At 35.2% G+C, this 23,322-nt stretch overlaps 1 protein-coding gene across 5 annotated transcripts in view; it reads right to left on the reverse strand.

The window, feature by feature from the left end:
- Positions 1-23,322, reverse strand: part of CdGAPr (GTPase-activating protein CdGAPr) — a 286,444-nt gene that overhangs the window by 16,323 nt on the left and 246,799 nt on the right. For all 5 annotated transcript variants that reach the window (XM_089090758.1, XM_089090757.1, XM_089090756.1 and 2 more), the window contains one exon: positions 16,061-16,291. In XM_089090758.1, the coding sequence (XP_088946884.1) occupies positions 16,061-16,291 (231 nt within the window). The remainder of the gene's footprint in view (positions 1-16,060; positions 16,292-23,322) is intronic.

The following is a 23,322-nucleotide window of genomic DNA, read 5'->3' on the forward strand; positions in this document are numbered from 1 at the left end:
TTCAGGATTTCAAAAAATAGTCTAAACCCCCTCAAAAGAGCCATCAAGTTCAAGTTTCATGTTCGTTCTTTGCTTTGACCAGAAACTTTAGTTTTCTTTATTCTCAAGCAAGGAAGGCACTTACGTCAATTGGATTTGGGAGACAGGCATGTGCCTAACCACCCTCTAGAATTTGAAAAATACCCTTTTCGGTATTTTTATTTAATTTTTTTTTAAATGACAAATTTGCACCCAATATTTTGAAAAACGCATTCTCCCTCTAAATTTTCGTGAATTGACGCCACTGAAGAAAGAAGTTATTACTGGCCGTCCTTTAAAAATTTAACTAGCCATAAATTAAATTAACTCATTGTTATATCGGTTTTCAAGTTAAACGATCATTGTGTAGTTCTCTCTCTTCTCCCAATGATATAAATCAAAGTTGGAAAATGTTACGCAAAAACTTACATAAGAGATGGTAAGATTTCAAGATAACACAATCACTGTAAATAGACTTCATTTTTATTGAAAAGTAATAAAAACAATTATCCAACTCATGACTTTATATCATTAGCTTTTAGGGTGCAATTTATGAAAAATAAAGAAATGGCATACCAGCTAAATTGCTAGAGTTGTTTGAATCGAATATTTTAAATATCAACCATATTTGGTATATTGAAGAGGTTTGACACCCGGTTTAGTATATTTGAATAAACAAGAACCTAGATAATGTGTAAACTAAGTTTTCTTCTCTTTTATGCTTGTATTATCTTTTCCCCCTTATTTACCTCTTTTTAGTGCATTATGAGTATTTATTTATTCTATTCACTTGTGCTATTTGGTGTTTTCTTATCAGTTTCAAGCTATATTTTGCAGATTATAAAGTTTAATATTCTATACGGGCAAAGTCACTGAATAAATCATACGTTCGTTTAGCCATCTTCTAAAGATGGCTAAATGAGGCACACTGCACTCGCAGACTCCAAAGTATAATTCTGAAAAGCAACATATATCGGCCTGGTTGGAATTAAAACTTAAAATGTCCATTTCCAAGCAATCTCACGCAAATCCATAGCAGTTTCTTTAAATTGCAACTCTCTTACGTGTCTGGCCACCAGCTTCTCAATTTAAAGACGAAGCTGGGATAGATTAGCGTTTCTAGTTTTAAAAAGATCAGTGCTACTGATCTTTAAATTGAAACACCAAAAATCAACAATTTAAAATCTAATTCCAATTGGAATATTTATCTTACTTGCCTTTCCACAAACAGAAATTATATTAAATGTTAAGTTTATACTATATTAAACTACAAGTATCGATTCTTTCGACATCGATACTAAGCGGTAATTTGAAAAAAACTACGTTTTCTAAAGAGTTAAAGAGGCTGAGTTACAAGGTCGAACCTTAAAACGTACAGGGATTAGGAGGCACAGTTGGGGGGCTACCACCCCCAAACCCCCGCTTTCGCAGCCTTTAAATATAAAAAAAAATTTCTTTAAACTGAAAGTAAGGAGCGACATTAAAACTTAAAAAGAACAGAAATTATTCCGTATATGAAAGAGGCTGTGCCCTCCTCAACGCCTCGCTCTTTACGCTAAAGTTTGACTTTCTCACAACTCTTTTTTTAAACAATAAAAACTTTAGCGTAAAGAGCGAGGCGTTGAGGAGGGCACAGCCTCTTTCATATACGGAATAATTTCTGTTCTTTTTAAGTTTTAATGTCGCTCCTTACTTTCAGTTTAAAGAAATTTTTTTTTATATTTAAAGGCTGCGAAAGCGGGGGGTTTGGGGGTGGTAGCCCCCCAACTGTGCCTCCTAATCCCTGTACGTTTTAAGGTTCGACCTTGTAACTCAGCCTCTTTAACTCTTTAGAAAACGTAGTTTTTTTCAAATAATTTCTGCACGTTTTTGTACAGTTTATTACTTATTATTGCTTGACTAACTGTTAGCTGATCGTGTCAGGAGTTAAAGTTGGGGGGCTGCCGCCCCCCAAACCCCCCGCTCTTGAACATTCTTGTGTTAAGGCTTTTAATTCCTGAATACTCAAATCACGTCGTACAGGGTGCCTCCTAATCCCTGTACGTTTTAAGGTTCGAACTTGTGACTCAGCCTCTTTAACAGCCCCCCAACTGTGCCTCCTAATCCCTGTACGTTTTAAGGGTCGACCTTGTAACTCAGCCTCTTTAACTCTTTAGAAAACGTAATTTTTTTCAAATAATTTAAAAAAGAAACTGAGTTTCTTTTCAAAGTATATAAAAAAGTTGCTCTGATGGTGAATCGAACCCGAGTTTTCAGCATGAAAGTCTGAAGTCTCAGCCGCTGGACTATACAAACACAACAGCAATTGTTGTTTAGCAAATAGAAGGTATTTTCGACGCAAGCAAATTCCCAAAAATCTTGATATGTGGTTTTTGGAAAACAGGGAAGGAGTGATCAGATTGAGCTGAAATTTCGACGATAAGCTCCCAGGCCCCAGGAAAGCTTATCCTCTAAATTTCAGCCCGATCAGACAACGTTAAAGGGGGGTTGTGGAGGGAAAAATTAACATGGGCTAATATAGGAAAACGAGGTTTTTCGTAAATGTAAATTCGGGGGATAATTTTTTCGGTCTGAAAATATCAAAAGGCCCTAACAGGTCGAATTCTGCTTCGAATGAGTCCTCATTCAACCGGATCCGGTGCCAACTGTGGCCTGTAGGCGTGGCTAAGAAAAAAAAAAAGAGATGAATTTTAAGTGGCTAAATTTGGTTTTTTGAAAAAAGGGAAGTAGTGATCGGATTGAGCTGAAATTTTAAAAATAAGCTACCGGGCCCTAGGAAAGCTTAACCTCTAAATTTCAGCCCAATCGGACAACGTTAAAGTGGGGCTGTGGTGGGAGGATCTAAACTTCCTGCCCAGTTTACCCCATGAAGATAAAGTCGGAGGAGGATGAAATTTTGCAAGTTTCTTAGTTTGAGCTTGGGCTACAAAATGCAATTACCGCCGTCTCTCTGCGACCTCTAGGACCTGAAATCGCTTAACATTGTGGTGGGTCGCCTCTTTATAGAGGCACAAGTGTGCCTCCTTGATATCAGTAAAAAAATTGTATCGGCGTAGCATTTTTTTTTTAGCAATATACGACAGTTTCGTAGCTTCTGTGCACTTATAATACTATATTTATGCCCAATTACGGTAAACAAGACGAAGAAGAATTTAAGATAAAAAAAAAAAAAACTTCCTTAGGAAAATCTGGAAAATTAAGCGAAGAAACTTAAGAAGTCAGCTTTTTTTTGTTAAAATTAGACGTTAAAGATAGGTTTTATTTCCCACCTCCCTTATACTTCCCTACAATTCAAGCGTAAACTTTTCAAATAGTTAAAGCGTCTTTGGGATTATTAAAATAAATAAATGACATTTTGTTCACAGTTTTTTCCAAAACAATTTTTTTAATTTTTACTTAATAAGTGGGCTGGGAGAAGGGTTTGAAAAAAAGGGTATTATAAACTAGTAGTTTAGAGTTCTTGGCCATATATGCAATTGTATTCTTGTTAAATGATTTGGAGAAATAGATGCGCGTCCGCATCTATTATAGGTTGAAGATAGGTCCTTATTTTTACCCAATGTTTTGAGATGGAGTGAATGACTTGGATCATCTTTTGAGTTTGTATTAAGAATTGAATGGACTGAGGAAGGAAATTCCCCCGAGGTGGTATATAAGGAATGAATGGGTTGGTTTTTATGGAGATAGAAGTGACAGAAGTTTTATAGAAGATAAAGAAAGTACTATGAGGATTAAGAATTTGGCAAAAGTTCGTGGGTAGGCTACATGGAATCTTTTCGGAAAAGGTCCTTCTTTTCAAATGGGATGGATTTTTATTTGTATTATTATCCGGCTAGACAGTGAGGACCAATAGTAAAAGGTAAGTAAAAGGTCACTGTGTACCGGGAGTAAAACACGATATATTTGAAATACCAAAATAAAGTTCCTTCTTTAATTCGGACTCCTATAATTAAGCTAAATCTAGTTTCAAAAATGAAAAAGTCCTTAATCAGCAAAGAAAAGAAATTGCAGTCTTTGGATTTCGCTAAGACAATGAGCAATAAGAAAAGTGCTACGCACAATATTTTTAAGGACGTTTAAACGATAAGAACCGTGTGAACGCCTAAATCATCAAAAATATTTAAGACGTATTATTGGACGAGGGTTCGCGTCCTTGAGCCACGTAAGCCAATGGCAGGCAGTCCCCATAGCGCAGGACGAAAGAACTGCGTTTGGGAGTGGGGTAAATGTGCCTTTTTAATTGGAATCTCTATCCAGATTTGAAGCGATTAGTACCTTAGAACTAGAGAGATTCAGACGAATTTATTGTATTTTGGTCACCGTTATTGTCAGAGAAGTGACCCGTTGCTGTACAACTAAGCATGTAAGTTAAATAAATCTAGTGTCTTTCTTATCTCTGTTTATTCCATTTTATATGTCTGTATTTAGCCTATATAGCTAATTAGTTCGCCATATCGTGTGCCAAGAAAAACTTCTATTGCTACAAATGGCGCGTGTCGGAAATTGGAAGAAAACTGCGAACTACTTAGGCTATTAAAACTTTGTGCTTTAAATTTAATTATTGGAGAGATACAGACATATAAATAAAGTGATTAGGCCTAGAACCGCTAGGCTACGATAGTAAACCCATTATATCTCATAGTAGATAATAGCCTACCCCAAAATAGGTTAAGTAAAATAATAAATTTTTTTTAAGTTGATATAAACGCAAAAAAAAAAAATATTGAAAGATTGTATATTGTAACAGAAATGGCTTTGTCAAAGGAGGAAGGTAAATGGACTTCGCTTTTAGCTGCTCTCGAATTAGCAAAACTTCGAGCAGCTTTGATTGAACTTTGGCTATTAGAAATAAATTTGTATCCCCTCAAAGAGTTGGGTACAATAGAAAAAATGGAGAAAAGGCTCAGTGAAGAATTGTAAAATAAAAAAAAAAAAAAAAAAAATAGTATCAAGTTTTTAAAAAGTATAAGCAAGTTTATAATTAGTAGTTTTTTTAGTGTTAGTAATAAATGCAATGTAGTAGTGCCGTATATTACTAAATAATAAAGTATTTGTACCGTGAATTGAAAGAATTAAATAAAAGATAATACGTAAAGAAAAACAAAATCTAGCTGGACCGATGAAACGTTGGTAGAAACAGAAGAATTTTAGGCATAATAGTGGGTCTGCAAATGGGGTCTGTTATATTCCACCCCTGTTTCTTTTCCTTTCAGATAAATGACCTATTTTCGTTTCTTTAATTACATTTGTGACCCTTTTGGAAGAATACAAGTAAGGTATTTTCTACAAACTGTGTAGTATTTTCCGTAACCCAGAAGATTTGAATTTATCTTCTTTAATAAATTGACTTGAATTTATCAGGTATTTTGGGCACGAGGTAGCATCAAGACTGGGCGGGGTCCTTGTCGACAGAGAAAAGACAATACCGATCGTCCACGTAACGTCTGCGGGGACCGAAGACCCTGGTGAGGGGGGGCATAATTTTAGGCATAATAGTGGGTCTGCAAATGGGGTCTGTTATATTCCACCCCTGTTTCTTTTCCTTTCAGATAAATGACCTATTTTCGTTTCTTTAATTATATTTGTGACCCTTTTGGAAGAGTACAAGTAAGGTATTTTCTACAAACTGTGTAGTATTTTCCGTAACCCAGGCAGGGTAGGAATAGAGCTACAAGGCGCCGTCATTATTATATTGACAGGGAGGGTTATTACCTCCAAGGAGAGAGTAGAAATTTTCTAGCCGTAACCCAAGGCGGGTACATTTGGCTTTAGAAAGTGGCTATTTGACCACTCGATTGCGTTACCATACCCTGAGACAGGGTATACTGTAAATAGGGTAGTACCAAACCCGATATTTGCAGAACCGTTGGGGTAAGATCGGGAATCTCACTAACATTAGGGCCGACAAGGGGTTCTCCCATTCGAGTAAGTGGCATAGCAATCTTTTTGCGTCATTCGAGTAAGTGGCATAGCAATCTTTTTGCGTCATTCGAGTAAGTGGCATAGCAATCTTTTGCGTCATTTTTTGCCTTTAAAATTAGTGACCCTGCACATACACCCCAATAAGTGGTGCCAGCGGTAGCTAGCACTACGAACATTGGCGGCAGCGGCATAAGCACACATGCTAGAAAGCTTAGCAAAAGTCGCCGAAGGAAGCAAAAAAAGAAGAGTTGTTACCCAGCTGTGACTGGAACTCTGCATAAGGCGAGAAATTCGGCGAAAGAAACCATTAATCACAGAAAATTGAGGCATAGGGATAGGTCTTAAAAGGGTCTCCTTTACCTACACAGATGACCTTCACGTGAATAATGGTGTTAGAAAAAATTCAAATTCTGAAGTAGCTCCGCAAAATGAGTGATCAAGAAAATTTGAATTTTGAACCATGGCTGCTTTAGAGCCATGTAGATGTAAAACAAGCCAGTGTACATGCTTGTTTACAAAGAATAATTAAAAATGCATGAATATATTTTTTTTGGGTCGAGTGTCATTTGTATTGCTGGGGTCGACTCCCTCGCACACGTTAGGTCCCCTAGTGGATAAATATCCGCGTTATTTGCGCTTATTAATTTTATGGGTTATTTGTAATGATGGCAAATATCAGACTTAACTTATTGCTTTTTTTATAAACAGATACCATTCAACACAATTAAGAAAGGTCGTCAAAAGTCTGCCCATTGTTCTTAAAAACTGCTTATTTGAAAATGTCAATTTTCTTTTTATGTTGTTCTATTTATTTAAGAGCGAGAGAGGATGAGCATATGTAGGTTTTATTTTTGTAGCTAGACTTAAGACATACCTTAGTACTTCAGTTTAATTAAATCTACGTTCAATGTTTTGTTACAACAAGCATCCTTGATTGCTATACTTTGCGCACCTTAGACTAAATTAGTCTATGTTACTAAGGATTTGATTAAGTTTTAGATTTCTTATTTTTGTTAGTGTTATTTCTATGCCCTTTCAAAGGATAATAGAAAGGTTGGAACAGAAAATAACCAAAGGTAGGAAGCTCGTGGTCGACTGAGAACTACAAATGGTGTCGGACCAGGTCTTGTGGGACGCCTGGGGATTAACCCAAGGCCCTTTATTTTTTTCTGTAATTTTTTTTTAAACAACCGTAGGAAGGAATATTTCTTAGTCCTTCAAGTATAAGAAATTAGTATTTTTATGCCAATCAAGGCCAGTCAAAACAATACTTAAAGGTTGAATAGAAACTTCAGTGAGCTAAGTTTTCGTTTTTTGGATCAGAATGCTTTGAAAGAGAAACAGAGAGTTTACTTTCTTATAGCTCCGAGGCGAAAAAAAAAAAAAGAAGAGAAAAGTGTTTTAATTTCATTAGTTTATACCTATGACGTATACAATAACAGAGAGATCACCGTTCTATAGTTCTGTGACAAAAATGTTCTTTAATTTCATTGGTTTATCCATGACATATATTGTGCTCTAATTATTGTGACATATTTTCGCAAGTCAGTCACGTTATATCTTACCTACACTGACTCAGGTCCCCTCGGATTTTCTATGAAAAATCGACCCAGGTCCAAACAAAAATTGATGTCATCAAAAACAAAACAAAATTTTTTTTTACTTATCGTTTAATTTCTACCAATAAGAAGACTGCAAGGTGATGACGGTGATATCTTTACTAATGGTTTTATACATGGATTAAGTCGAGGCGAAATCTCCTCTCTACAACGGGCATAAGAGTTTTCTAAGATGTAGAATCCCTGCTGAAATTGCCTTCCACGTGAAGATTGAAAAAAAAATTTAATCAAAAATAAATCAAATACGCCTAACTTGACTTAAAAATTCGATAATCTGACACTATTCTTAGCTATAGCTTGATCTGAATCGTGTTTCGCTCTATTTTTATGTTTTTAGTGTTTAATCTTCCTTTTTACCTGCCGTTTTGTTCGTTTTTATTGCCTAAAATATCAGTCAATTTATTATTTAACTATTATAATAATCAATCCGTAATCAATTTTTACTTTAATTATTTATTAAAATATAATCTCTCAATAAGTTATTAATTAAAAATTTAATTATCTCAATAAACTATTTAGAACCTGATAATTTATTTAAGTTAGACTAAGGTTTATGTTTAACTTGAAAAGACTGTGCCTCATTTAGCGAAAAACGTTTATTTTTGTAAAAAAAAAATTTTCCTGTTTCCCCTTTTTTTAGTTTATGCGAAATTTATTTGAGCAACATGTATATTAAATTATCCAATTCTGATATAGTGAATACTAAAGAAATTTCCTCTTGAAACCTATATTTCTTCACCACCATTATACCCGTACAAATCTCAGCCAGTTTTCAGTATATTTTGATAGAGCGAATTTGTTTTTATTAGCTGAAGTAAACACGACTAATTCGGAGCGTCTGGTATTTTAAAAAGAAGTTTAGTTTTTAAACTATGCAATTCAGTAGGCTATAGGCCTACCCTTATAGCTGGCAGCCTTATAAAATCAAAAAAAAACTTGCAGTACAGAAGCGTCTAATTATATGAAATATTTTATCTTAGTGCAGATTGTAATTATTTTGGGCCTACACAGTGCTCATTTATGTTCTTCTTACTCGAGTAATATATGTACTAATAGCCAACTATTTGTAACTATAACTAAAAACCTATTGGTACGTGTATATTTATAATTTCACGGAGTATTTTATATTAGATCTAAATCATACTTTTTAAAATCTTAAAACCAGTTTATAATGTAAGATATATTGATTTAAAAAATGCGTCTGTCAAATAGAGACTAAGTAAAACACACCCGGACTTCAATCTTACTTGGAAGGTGTTTCTCGCTTAACGTATTCTAATAAGACTTTAATATATCAATTTATTTATTTAGTTCTGAAGGATTTGATCAAACAATAGCCTTCTAAAAAAGATATCGATGTCAGTTCTTCATTAGGCTTATATTCTTTGCCAAGCATTAACTGGAATCTACGGAGGCAAGCTTTGAAATCCTGCATCTAATGACCTTATTGGAAAAGCGAATATGAGGTACCAATGTTGACTTGCAATTACGGAAAAATCCTGAGACTAAGAACCTCTGCATTTCAGCCGTTAAACCCGGAGCCACATGAGAACGTCTAAGCCAAGAAATAGGGAAGACATCGGAAAACTAGTGGGTATAGAGGTCTCCACTAGTCCTTGTTATGTCTTATCCCCTCATTGTAGTATCGTTTGCGTAAAACCGTGTGGTTATGACGCTGCAACATGCGTTTATTAAACAGCACGGACTTGCGTGAACAATGAAGGCAAAAAAAAATCGTAAAATTGGACCTCAAACTTAATAATGTAGGGTAAATTATGTTTATTTAATATCGATATTTTCGTTATCAAAACAAATTTGAAGAAATTTCTGTTTTAGATTTTCATTGTGAGTGCTAATATTAGTGTATTTATTTAATTCTGTCTCATAGCTAAGAAATTATAACCCAATTAATGCGTGAATTATTGTATGTGTATTTGCTTCAAAGAACATGTGATTCTGCCGCGTTGTTTTTATTACAGGAAAGTAAATGGACACCTTGGTCATTGAGTATTACAATAAGCTGCCCAGTACAGATACGACCCAGTAACATCTATTTTATCATATCTCAACCAACGAAGAGTACTCACCATAACTCCAGGCAAGTTTCATCCCAACTTCGTCTACGAAAACAACAGTTACCTTAAATCGTCGTTTCATAGGCTATGAACCATATTATATATCAGGTAACACTATATTTGAAACCCAGTATAAGGTGCTTTAACGAACTATATAATCACATAAATTCTAAAAACTCCATCGGGAAACACAAGATAAACAATATTTAACGATATTTGAAGTTAAAAAACACTTAAAGACATTTGAAGATATTTGAAACCGAAGTTAGAGACAATTTGAATTTTAATTCTGAGAACTCCATCGATCAGCACATGATAAACGATATTTAAAGTTAAATGATACTTAAAGACATTTGAAGATATTTGAAGACGAAATTAAAAAAACAATTTGAAGTTTAATTCTGAGAACTCTATCGATCATCACCAGATAAACGATATTCTAAGTCAAATGGTCCTCAAAGATATTTGAAGATAGTCGAAGCAGAAATTAACTACAATTTGAACGTTACCCCTGAGAACGCCACCGAGCAGTACAAGATAAACGATACTCAACGATATTTAAAACTAGATGATATTTGAAGATATTTGAAGCTGAATTTAAAGACAATAGACAATTAAGAGAGTCACTATAGTAGGACGACAACCCGTTTCAAAAGGCACAAATGAACAATTTTACGCGAGAATACATTCTCTATGTGCCTCAAAAATCCTAAAAATGATATGCTGAGAAGAAAAACACCAACACCTGTAGTGGGAAGAATCATGTCCCAGTTGACTATTAGAACGGTATTTAACGGTCATTTCCCAGTTGACTATTAGGGAAAACTTACCGTGTAAAGACAACTAGACTCAAACTGTTCCATGAAGAAACCATAACGTAAGTGCTTCGAAATTTTTGCCACAACAAAAGGAGTGAAGGACAGTAATTTACAACAGAAGGGTGTAGTACACTAAGGACACGAAAGGTGATGAATAGATGTGAAGCTACAAGTGTTACTTCCTAACAGCTTTGACAATGCAAAAATCTAAATAGTGAAAGTGTTTTAATGTCATCAGTGAATATGTTGAACCAAATATTGTACGCTATAAATCATTTATGTATGTACCACAAGTAGAATTAGGTGTAATATTATTATGTTATTAATTTAAAGTTGTGTAGATATTATTTATTAAGGCATATAGACAGAAAAATCAAAAAAAAAGATAACTAACTTAAAAGTAGAATAGTCCAAACCTTATTTTACGATTAAAATTAATAATTTTTATATATATAAAAAGAAAAAAAAAAAAATATTTATTATATTAGATAACATATAAACAAAAACAATATTATTACGGTATATGAATTTTAGATAGGGATGTAGAATAAAATAATAAAAAAAATTGAAAAATTTTAGAACTCCTAATGGGCAGTAACTAATGACGGGGCGTCATTATTTCATGGGAAGGGTGATATGTACCGGGAGTAAAACACGATGTATTTGAAATACCAAAATAAAGTTCCTTCTTTAATTCTGACTCCTATAATTAAGCTAAATCTAGTTTCAAAGATGAAAAAGTCCTTAACCAGCAAAGAAAAGAAACTGCAGTCTTTGGATTTCGCTAAGACAGTGAGCAATAAGAAAAGTGCTACGCACAATATTTTTAAGGACGATTAAACGATAAGAACCGTGTGAACGCCTAAATCATCAAAAATAATTAAGACGTATTACTGGACGAGGGTTCGCGTCCTTGAGCCACGTAAGCCAAGGGCAGGCAGTCCCTATAGCGCAGGACGAAAGAACTGCGTTTGGGAGTGGGGAAAATGTGCCTTTTTAATTGGAATCTCTATCCAGATTTGAAGCGATTAGTACCTTAGAACTAGAGAGATTCAGACGAATTTATTGTATTTTGGTCACCGTTATTGTCATAGAAGTGACTTGTTCCTGTACAACTAAGCATGTAAGTTCAATAAATCTATAGTCTTCTTACAAGTGCTCTTTTCTCTTGTATGTCTGAGTATATTTTGTTAAGGGTTAACTAGTTCGACAGTCTCAAATGTAAATGCTCCCAAATGAACCTGATCCCCAGATGGCTCAAGAAAGAATAATACATATTTGTGTGTCTCCATGTTCAATTGTCCTCCATTACTTGAGACCAGCGCCGGCCTAGTTGACACAATCTCCAGCGCTATAAGTGGCGCTATAGGAGAAATTTCTATCGCCACGAGCAAACCAAATCTGTTACCGCAAATAATTCTTCAATGGTACAACTGGAGAAGACTCACTAAACTGGAAAGAAACATTTTGACAAGCGTGGGTCGAAGGAGACTCAGTGCAAACCTTGCAGCATTAAGATATCTTCTTATTGAAACACATCAAATCTGAAGCATCATCTCCACTGAAGATACTAATAGCGATTTCAAAGATATCGAAATACTACACAAGAAAGAGAGTTTATCTGTTGGAGGCGTCACTGGTAAATAAGGCAAGAAGTGAGGACGAGGGGGACAAAGAGAGAAGAATCTTGATATCTGTTGAATATGTTGCGTCTATTGATGAAGTCACTGTAAGGAGTTAAGGAAGTATTGTTTCCTAGAATGGAATTAAAAAAAAGCCAGTAAAGATCATCAAACGCGGCACTTCGGTTCGCAAATATACCTAAAAGCTTCCGAAAGTCGAAAAAATTCATTATCCATTAGTAAATTCTCCAGCTGTCGATATGCAGCCTCTATTAGCTGTCAAAAACTCCGTGTTTCAGAAGCTGGTGGATCTTCTTGATCCAAAGCATTATCTACTAAGTCGATTAAAATTATCACATCCTTGCTACCCATTAGCGATAGAAGGCTCTTCTGATGAAACACCTGGGTGCAATTTACTATATGGTACTCACGATATGCATTGGACTTCTTGAGCTGATTAAGAATATGCAAGACTCACAGTTCGTTACAGTGACTTCGATTCCACTTTAAATGGAAAAGTAATTTGTACAAAAAAATGGATGATAGTCACGCTTTTTTTTACATCTACTCCATTTTAAAGAGCTTCCCAAAGAATAGAAGATCAAAACAAGCTTTCTACTGTAGTGGAAATGAAAATGGCGCAAACATAGTGCATGCAATGGAAGCCTTCAAGTTTCACGGGTTGCCACAGTTGTCACTAATTGTAACGGGAGTAATTGAAAGAAACAAGCGAAGTGAAGGTACTTGTTGACACTGGAAGAGAAACTTTGATCCATTCTAGAAGAAGTATCATCGCGGCACACAAGCTCAGACAAACCAAGTCCCAATTTCTTATAGAAACCCAATAAGGGAAAAGTGACATTTTGACATAGTGGATACCTCTCTCTGCAATGTTGAGAAGTTTGTTATGAACTAAAGAAAACATGTCTCATTTAACATTGCAGTGCTAAGTCACACGGATTTACTGTTTTGGCTGCGATTAATTGAACCTAGCTTTCGGTTATACGTTCTTGCTTATATTACTGCTTTTATCCATCGCTAGGTCGCCGCAGTTTCCCTGCATCTTGTCCGAAAAAGATTTGGTATTCTGAAGAAAATCTTTTGTGGTAGCTTTATATCTTATTGAAATAAGTTACTACTTGCAGTAAGAAAACCTCAAGCGAGCAGATTACACTTTAAATAAAGGTTCTAGAGAAACAGCTACTCTGTAAAAATCTTTGGAAAACCTACTACAGGGGTGCGACCACTTACTAGCAAAAACATGACAACAAACAGCCCATTACAAGAATATTGATACTTTCGCCAAGTATAGCATCTATACCCGATACATTTTGTGCATCGTCCATCACTATCACTTACAGAATATGTAATGAAGCGCTGTTATTACCTGATATTTCTTCATTTTTTATAGTTGCGCATTATTCATAACAATACCCTCAAGTGAAATGTATGCAACACTACAAAAGCACACAGTTTTAGAGTCTGAGATATTAAAAACCAACAAAGTCTGAAATAACTGTTTGACACGACTATTGGACTGTTTTTAAAATATCAGATTTTTATGGAATTTCGTGAAATATGCTATTTTTGAGCAAGTGTATACTTTTAATTATTTAGTTTTTATATCTTAGGTCAAAATTTTGAAATTGCATGATTTCTCAACAAGATGCAACAATAAAGACTCACCATATTTAAATAAATATACGACTTCAGGCAAACGACAAGATTATTGGCATAATATAATTAACTCTGTTTATGAATTCTAAGGTTACATTATCAAAACTTTAGAACTGGCCCTAATAATTCTGTGTAACTCACAGAGAAAACAACAACATCGCAATACATGTAAAATCACAATACCCAGCACTGATATACACCACATACCCATGGCGACCACATGTCCCGGAAAATCTGGGACAGTCCCAGATTTTAGCGTCCTGTTACGGTGTCCCGGGAACTTGTCTAAATGTCTCAGATTTCCGCGACACAAACAACAAAATGTGAGACTACTGTTATATTTAAAGCTTGATATTTAAGAGATGAGGCTTTGTTTCTGAGGTATTCCATTCCAGATCATTCCCTTAAAAATCGTATAAAAGCCATAATGTTTATTTAACCTAATTTAACCAAACACACATTTTTACCTTGTCTCACTTTTTTCCAACTGAAGTGTTTTTGTTCCATTTTATGAGATAAATGGTTTTAATTCATAATTATTAAATTCGCTATCAATTAAGAAGAAACACAATTATTTTTGGGTAATAGCAATTTAACATTATAATTAAACAGCAATTACATAGTAGTTGTAATTAGTAATTTTACACAGTAACTAAACATAGTAATCTTTATCAATGATGACAGAATACATAATGTTTTTTGTCTTATTTATCTGCCACAAAAGAAGTTTAAAAGAAAACTTAAGTTTCATGTTTTATCACCCTTTGCAAAGATTCCCCACCCCGAACTATGAAGATTTTTCCTATTCTTTCCCAGAATTTTCAACGCTTTTCATATGATTCACTTGTTAAATGGTTTTCTGGGTGTTGTTTTAGCGAGCTTCATCCGCCTAAAACATATTACTTGCCAGCAGTGACATACATGCCAGCATTGCATTTCAGGCCCATTTTGCAGATTTTGAAAGGACAAAATTCTCCTAGAACTAATATCCTAGTGGCCATTTTGTAAACAAATACTGGCAGTCAACTAATATATATTCAATAACAGTCTATCCATGCATAACAATTAGACAGCCCAAAATTGGCAATGTAAGAATCAACTATAATTACGCTCGTTATAGGAGGCATAGCCTTGTCTTATGCATCAGTATGGCTTAGCGCCAACCAAGGATCGGCTCCATTATGCCTCATTCATTGTACTTGGCACGCATAATGGTATGTACAAGAATATTGAATGACTTGCTGTCTTTTTAAATTGAGAACCTGAAATCTTTTTTTCTCAGAGACAGATTGGCTAATTAGGCTTAATTAGAGCCTAAATTAAGATCCATTCAAAAAACAGAAAAAAACGAGAGTAATTCGAGTGTAAGAATTCTTATAAATATACATTTAAAAAAAAATAAAATCTGGTAAAACAACGATCCGTGGATTTACTATTGATTACAAGGAAATTACCACTGGTTACAACTGAACTAAGCTCCACCATTGCCCCAATTCATATTTTGAAGAGAATGGGAGACTTCCTCCTAAGGATTGTCCAGGAATTTCCCGGTTATTAAGAAAAACAGAAATATCACAATGTCTATTTTACAGTGTAACACTAGAAAGTCGTTTATTCTTTAAGCTTTCTTCTCCAATTTCAGCAGCACAAAAGTATTACCAAACCAAGCCCTGTAACGGACTCAATTCCATGAGTTGAACAGGGATGTATAATACCCTCTTGCGATAGAAAAAAGGAACAGAAAAATGTAAAATGTTTTCGTTATATTTTGGCATTGATATTTACGTTGTTTTCAAGCTAACACACGCCTAAGAGTTAAAAGTCTTCACTGTTACGATTTTCTTTTTCGAGACTCAAATGGTTCTCCCTCCTTAAACTACCTCTTTCAGTAAAACATGATATTTTGACCAAATTCATATCAAATATACTCCTAGCACCATTAGCAGCACCGGGAAATTTGACAAGAGGTGGAGGACAGGGACTTGCAAAATACTATTAGGAACTTTGTTTTTCCTAAGTTTTAAATGGTAATGTTACCAATTTTTCTATCTTTTTTCATTTTTGAGTGTTTACCTTGGGAACGGGGAGGGGATTGCCCAAATTAGCCAGTCCCTCCTACCGGCATGCATGCCCAGCAACTCCTATCGGGGAATAATTTTCATTTGCTACTAACTTCAAAAATAAAATATGACCTTTAGACAATCACCTATAGATTTCTTTTTTTTTGGATAATTGTTTGGCCGAAAATGTACATCAATGGTCCCAAAATTAAGACAAATTAACAAAAGCCACATATTATTCCAACCAACCTGTAATGGGGAGGGGGTAACTGCATGACAACACTGCGCATACACAGTAATCTAGACTCGTCATCTTCCTGCTGGACAGCTTCAACAAATTTATCATATAGTTGATAGGTACACAAGGGGTTTGGCAACTCACGAAAATACATTTTCAACAGCGACGATACAGCATGAATGTCTAGCACTATTTGCTCATCGCTCTGGAAAACGGGTGTTTTATCTTCATCGAAGGCTACCCTGAAAATAGCAAAGATAATCACTATTTAAATAAAAAATTGTTCTCTCTTAAAATGGCAAGACTTGAAGAGGATACTGTTTGCTGTTGAAAGTGAGCAGGAAACCCAAGGTGGATTTTTGGGCTTGCCCACGAGTAGGCTGCAGGACATCGATTTCTGCCTTGATAAAAAAAAACCTGCATATATAAATCTAAGTTGGGAAAAGACAGGGAACTTGGTCAGCACAATTTGGGTTGGTTTTATGAGTCAGATCTGTTTTCCCACGTCCCCGCACTCACTTCAGTATGCCATGCGCCACCTGATGCACGTCATTTTCATATGTAGGTGCTCCTCGGCGGGGTCTGGAAGGGACCCCTCTCAAAGAACTGATAATTATTGGTCATTTCTAACTTAACTACTATTTAGTTTCAATTAAAAAGTCCAACGTTTTTTACTTTGTATTTATTCTCTGATTTCTAAATCCGAAAAAATAAATTTCATATTTTTATCAGAGAAAACATATATATATATTTACCAAAACTTTGCATTTTCTTTTCATAATTATCCGGTTTGTCCCTCTTTTTTTATCATTTTGATACTTAGGCCTACACATGATACATCATCAATTCCTCTGAACAACATCCATCCCATCAAACTGAAAAATAACAAGAGAAAAAGATGGGGGAGGGGAAGAGAAATTGCAGAGAATGGAAGAGGAAAGAAAAGGATATCAAGAAACAGTAAAAAAGCGAGCTCATCAAAAGGAAGAAGCAAGATTACACAAAAAAGCAAAAACTCAAGAAACTTGAAGGAAGAAATCAAAAGACCAATTTAGATTAACACTGCTCGAGATGGCATTCAAAAGTGAAATAGAAGGTAGAGTGGCCAAATTTAACTCTACTGAGGTTGACGCCAGAACAAATAGAGGTAACATCTTAAGTGGGAACCTGATAAAGTTATCAAATCCGTTGATCAGAACCAAGTTAGTCATTATGCATATTTTTTGGAGCGCCAGCTCACACTATAAGTAACAATTAGACTTGTGTTAATTTTTATTCCCTTTCGCTTCATATGGTGCTATACAGGGCCGGTTGCATTTTTTTTTTTTTTAGCTTGCACCCTTGCCAATGTTCAGATTCTTGCGATTCTCGAATTTTTGGTTCAATGCCCCTTTGTCGGGGGGTTTTCACTGACTCAACCGATCCCTAACAAACCTATGCGTATGTACCCAGTGTTATACTCATGTTTCCATAACAATGAACTTATGAGTGTATGGTCTATAAGAACTAAAGAAAAGAGATAAGGTGTAACATCATTATACTTTCGCTAGTAGGCTAGTTGAAAATTTTAACTTTCCAAACAACCTATTCTAACATGAGTTACCTTCTATATTTAGAACTAACATGCAAGTTAATTAAATAAATTAGTCTTAAATCTTAGATTTTTTTTTTTTTTTTTTTTTTTTTTTTAGGGAGAAAATCATCAAATATATGAATCGTCGGTACTTAAGACAGGTTTAACTTATTCATAGAGAAAGAAGGAGCTGTTAACTATTAGTTTTGTAAGATTAGTAGTAATATTGTCTTCGGTAAACGCATCCTAACTCCTAAGCACATTATGTGTCCACTCCACAAAAATCCAACGCTGTTCTGTGGTTTCAGCAAACCACTAGTTTTACACAGTTCTAAAACTACAGGGAAATATCAACAGTAAGTTTACTTATGCTAATTTTACAGTCATATATTGAAGAGGCATAGAAGCAACTTTTTTCTATTTTAAGTTCCACTTTCGCTCTTTACATTATCGCAAAGACTTGTTTTCTTTTTTAGAATTTTTCGTAGTTTTTGATTTATAATAAAGAAGAGATTAGCCGAGACAAGAAGTTCTTTGCCTAAATTGGGCAACTATACAAAAAAGGTAAACGTTAGTTTTCGTTAAAATACAGCAGTAACTATGGGATTTACTGCTGACCTCGCCCAAACTATTCCACGAAGGTATCCCGACCGGCCATTATAGGTAAAAATTATGTAGGAATTATGGGTAAGAATTCCATAAGATAAGTGGCATCACTGGTTCAACTTACAAAGACTCAGACAATAACTTACTTTGATCTGATGGATATCATAAAGATATGTTTTTTGCGAGATATATATGACTGAGTTAATTCGTTAGGTATTGGTTACAAATCATTCTATAAAATAATTCTAAGGTCCAGGACTTGCGCTACAGCTTAAAATTAAACGGTCTTGAATGATTATTCAAATTCTCTTGACCAATATTATGGATCTGGATTTCACGTTTTTCCCTTTGGAAAAACGTGAAGATGAAGCGTACAATGGCCAGTGACAATGGCAGATTTTTTTTTTTTTTTACACTAAATAGCACTTAGTTAGTGCTATTTAGTGGCTAATTGTCAACGGACTCGGCCTCGACCCAGTCCCTTAATTTTGAATTGAAGTTATCAAGTATTTTTAAGTAGGTTGCATAGGTTGCATCAAGACATTGCTAATTGTAGACAGAGAAAAGCCAAGACAGATAGCCCAAGTAATTGAGAGGATATTATTCATTATTCATTCTAAAACGGTTCCAAATTAGCAAAATTTTAAAAAGAAAAATTGTTTCTGTACTACAGGTTCACTCAAAGTAGACAGCACAGTTAAGCATAACACTGTCAATCAATAAACCGGTGAAGATATTATTTATTGAAGCGTATCTCTACTTTCCGTTAGAAATGTCAACAGTACACATTTCTCAGTTAATCAAAGGGCTTCATTTCCTGTAGAAATTTACAAACAGTTTTAATCGATTTTGAATGAAGTTGAACACTCTCGGGACCAACAAAGGAAGGAAAATTCAGTTTTGCATTCCAACTCTAACGCTTGTTACAGCTGTCAAATTAAAGCGAAAAAGTAACAAAGATTACTAATTTAATTTCTAAATAATGAATAACATTTATCCTGAAAGATGTGTATCAGCGACAACGCTCTAGCGTTTCCTGTATTAAAGAACCATAAGAACTAAAGTATTTTTTTTTCCCCAAGAGCCGCATCATTTTAAAGGGGTGATCGTAGAAACTTCGAAGAGAGCTCATTCAATTGAAAATTGGAAGTTATAGTGCCCTTTTCAAGAGTTAAAGGTGAACGGAGGGCAATCAACCCTCCCACACCCTTTCTAGCTGCCTCCCCCCATTCACATCCGATCAAAATTTTGAAACAACCATTTGGTTCAAAACAGTCTAATTGTCCAATCAAAAAGTTCGTGATAACGAACTGTAAGTAAGGAGCGACCCGGCTCAATAGTAACCGAAGCTCTAAAAACAGAATTTGGATACCAATAGATACATCAAAAGAATCAGATTTTTATGCTGATTTCAAATATATAAATTTCATCAAGTTTAGTCTTTCTCATCAAAAGTTACGCGACGGAGAAAATGTGCCTTATTTTCTAAAAAAGGGAAAACAACCCATAAAAGTCATAGAACTTTAATAAAAATTACACTATCAGATTCAGCGTATCAAATAATTCTAATAAAGAAGTTTCAAGCTCCTATCTGCAAAAATGTGGAATTTTGTATTTTTTGCCAGAAGAAAGATCACGGATGTGTGTTTATTTTTTTATATTATTTTTTTCCCCAGGGGTGATCGTATCGATCCAGTAGTCCTAGAATATCGTGTCAGGGCTCATTCGAACGGAAATTAAAAGTTCTAGTGCCCTTTTTAAGTGACCAAAAAATTGGAGGGCAACTTGGCCCCCTCTCACGCTAATTTTCTTCCCTAAGTCCTCCAATAAAAATTTTGAGATGGTTATTAAGTCCAACATACTTTAAAATCTAACGAGTAGGGTCTTTGAGGATGACTTAATCCCCCACAGTACTCGATGGAAGGACTGACAGTTATATACTTAGTCCATTGTTTATACATAGCTTTGGTTATTGGGACGCGTACAGGTATTTTTCGAAAGAGTTTTTTTCTAGTGGGGGGCCGGGGTCGGAGTAGGGGTTACGGGGGAGGATCTTTCTATGGAGGATATTTCCTTGGGGGAAGGGACATTTCCATGAAGGGGCGCCAGATTTACCAGCATTATTTAAAAAACGGTCAGAAATGAAATAAAAAAAACAATTTTTTTTCAACTGAAAGTAAGGAGGAACATTAAAACTCAAAACAAACAGAAATTATTACGTATATGAGAGGGTTCGCCCCCTAGTCAATACCTCGCTCTTTACGCTAAAGTTTTTTAATACTTTCAAAAGAGCTATCTATTCTAATTAACCGGCCTTTGAGATTCAGAGGTTTGTGATTCGAACAAAATTCGAACTTTAACGTAAAGAGCGAGGTATTGACTAGGGAGCGAACGCTAAAGTTTGACTCTGTCTCACAACTTTATTTTTTTAAACAATAAAAGACTTTAGCGGAAAGAGCGAGGCGTTGAGGAGGGGACAGCCCCTTTCATATACGGAATAATTTTTGTTCGTTTTAAGTTTTAATGTCGCTCCTTACTTTCAGTTAAAAAAACTTGTTTTTTTTTGGTTAATTTATCAAAAGGGGCGTTTCTGCAATATCTCATAAACAAATAAGGACATTAATTTTGAACTTTCAGGACTAATACTACTACTACTACTACCGTGACTACTTCTGAATGCAAATACTTGCGGCTAAGACAACGGCCACTTGAAACTGCAGCTACTTGCGACTGCGACTACTACTTGCGACTTCGTTTGCAACCACTTGCAAATACAACTGCAGACTGCAACTACTTCTAACTGCAGTTACTTGTGTTTGTGACTGCTTGCGACTGCTACTGCTTTCGACTACGTCTACTTGCAACTGCGTCTACTTGGGACTACGACTGCCACTACTTACGACGGCTACAACTACTACTTTGATTACGAATGTGACTGCTATTGCGACTTCTACTACTACTAGTACTACTATTAAAATAAATCAAAAGTGTTTAAGTGCATCAAGGTTGTCAAAAGGGCTTATCTGCCATATCTCGGGAATGGCTAAGGTTATTAAGTTGAAAATTTCAGGGAATGTTAAGAGTGATGTTAAACTAAATTAAAAGACAATATGTGGATCCGGGTTTTCTAAATAGCATATCTGCAATATCTAAGGAGAGTTACGGGTATTAAGTTGAAACTTTAAGAGAATGTTGAGGGGGATGCTGAACTTAATCAAAAGACACTATGTGAATCCCGGTTGTCAAAATGAATATCTCAGGAACGGCTAAAGCCATTAAGCTGAAACTATCAGAAAATGTCAATCAGAAAGTTAACCTAAATCAAGAGACGCCATGTGCATCCCGGTTGTCAAAAGGGTGTATCTGCACAATCTCAGAAATGGCCAAGGGTATTAAGTTGTAACTTTCAGAGAATTTTGAGGCGAATATCGAACTGAATCGAAAGATGCCCAGTGCATCCAGGTTGTCAAACTGGTGCGTTTAATATTACAGGGACAATGAAGAGCATTAAGATGAAACTACTCAGGAACGGTTAAGAGAATCAAATGGAAACTTTCAGAGAATGTTGAGGTAAATCAAGACGCAACGCACATCCAGTTTGTCAAAATACCGTATTTATAATATTTCAAGAACGGATATGGTGTTAAGTTCGAACTTTAAGGGAGTGTTGAGAGAACGCTCAAATCACTTTATACAACCTAAATCAAGAGACACCATGTGCATCCTAGTTGTCAAAAGGGTGTATCTGCACAATCTCAGAAATGGCCAAGGGTATTAAGTTGTAACTTTCAGAGAATTTTGATGCGAATATTAAACTGAATCGAAAGATGCCCAGTGCATCCAGGTTGTCAAACTGGTGCGTTTATCTTACATTAGAATCCCATATTTTAATTCTTGAGCCAAAGAGCTGAAGAAGTATTCAGAGTATTAACAAATTATAAAACTTTGGCAATCAAAAACGAACAAAGGTTAATTTAAAGAAAAACTTTTAGAAAAAGAAGTTTTCAAAGAAATATAAAGAGCCATATTACAAATTATGACGAGCAGAACTAAAGTCCTATAATAATTCAAAGTTACAACGACCAGAAATTATTATCAAAAAATAAACGAAGCTCAGTACGAACAAAAATTAAAATGAATAATCACATAAAACTTAAAGATACCCATACAGATTATAAACATTAAGATTTACTAAAAGAACATACTATTAGATCAGTGAGTAAAATACATAATAAATATGATTGTAATTTCACCATTTTATCAGTTACCAAAACGTCTAGCAATAGAAAATCGCCAGCTCAGGCGCATGGACTTGAAGCCAGAATTCAGACATGAATTTATATTTACACTTCATCTACCAGAAAAATTGTGCGTGCCACAAAATCTCTTTCTGAGCAGCTGCAGGCAGTAAACCTAGTATTTTTCTAGAGCTATCTGGTCTTATTCCAGCTACACGAGATAAAATTATAGACATACAAACTGAAGATTCCATTTTATGTGTGGAGATGATCTGGGTGAATTTAACGGGGGAGGGAGGGGGAGGTATTTTACGTGGGAAGAACTATCCACGGTGGAGTTTAACGTGGGGGGGGGGAGTGATTTACCATGGAGGCGTCAGGTTTGCTGGCATTTTTTGAAAAACGATCAGAAACTAAATTAAAAAAACACGTTTTTTCAACTGAAAGTAAGGAGCAACGTTAAAACTCAAAATGAACAAAAATTATTCCGAAAATGAAGGGGTTCCCCCCCCCCCACCCCTTCTCAGTACCTTGCTCTTTACGCTAAGTTCGACTGTTTGTTCAATTTTTCAAGAACGACTCCTGAAACTCAAGGGCCGTTTAGTTAAAATAGAAAGCATTTTTTTTTAATGCTAAACACTTTAGCGTAAAGGGCAAGGTATTGAGAGGGGGAGTGGCCCCTTCATATGCAGAATAATTTCTGTTAATGTTGAGTTTTAATGTTGCTCCTTACTTCAAGCTGAAAATTTTTCTATTTATTTTTGAAAGCACCGACTGTGCTTCAAGTTTGAAAACCGCTCCATGAATGATTTTCCACAGTTAAAGTTAGTCACCGCTCTTTCTTGATTCTAGCAGA

The sequence above is a fragment of the Artemia sp. Qi Xiang Cuo genome, chromosome 6, assembly GCF_049724085.1.
Source record: "Artemia sp. Qi Xiang Cuo chromosome 6, ASM4972408v1, whole genome shotgun sequence".
Classification (NCBI taxonomy): Eukaryota; Metazoa; Arthropoda; class Branchiopoda; order Anostraca; family Artemiidae; genus Artemia; species Artemia sp. Qi Xiang Cuo.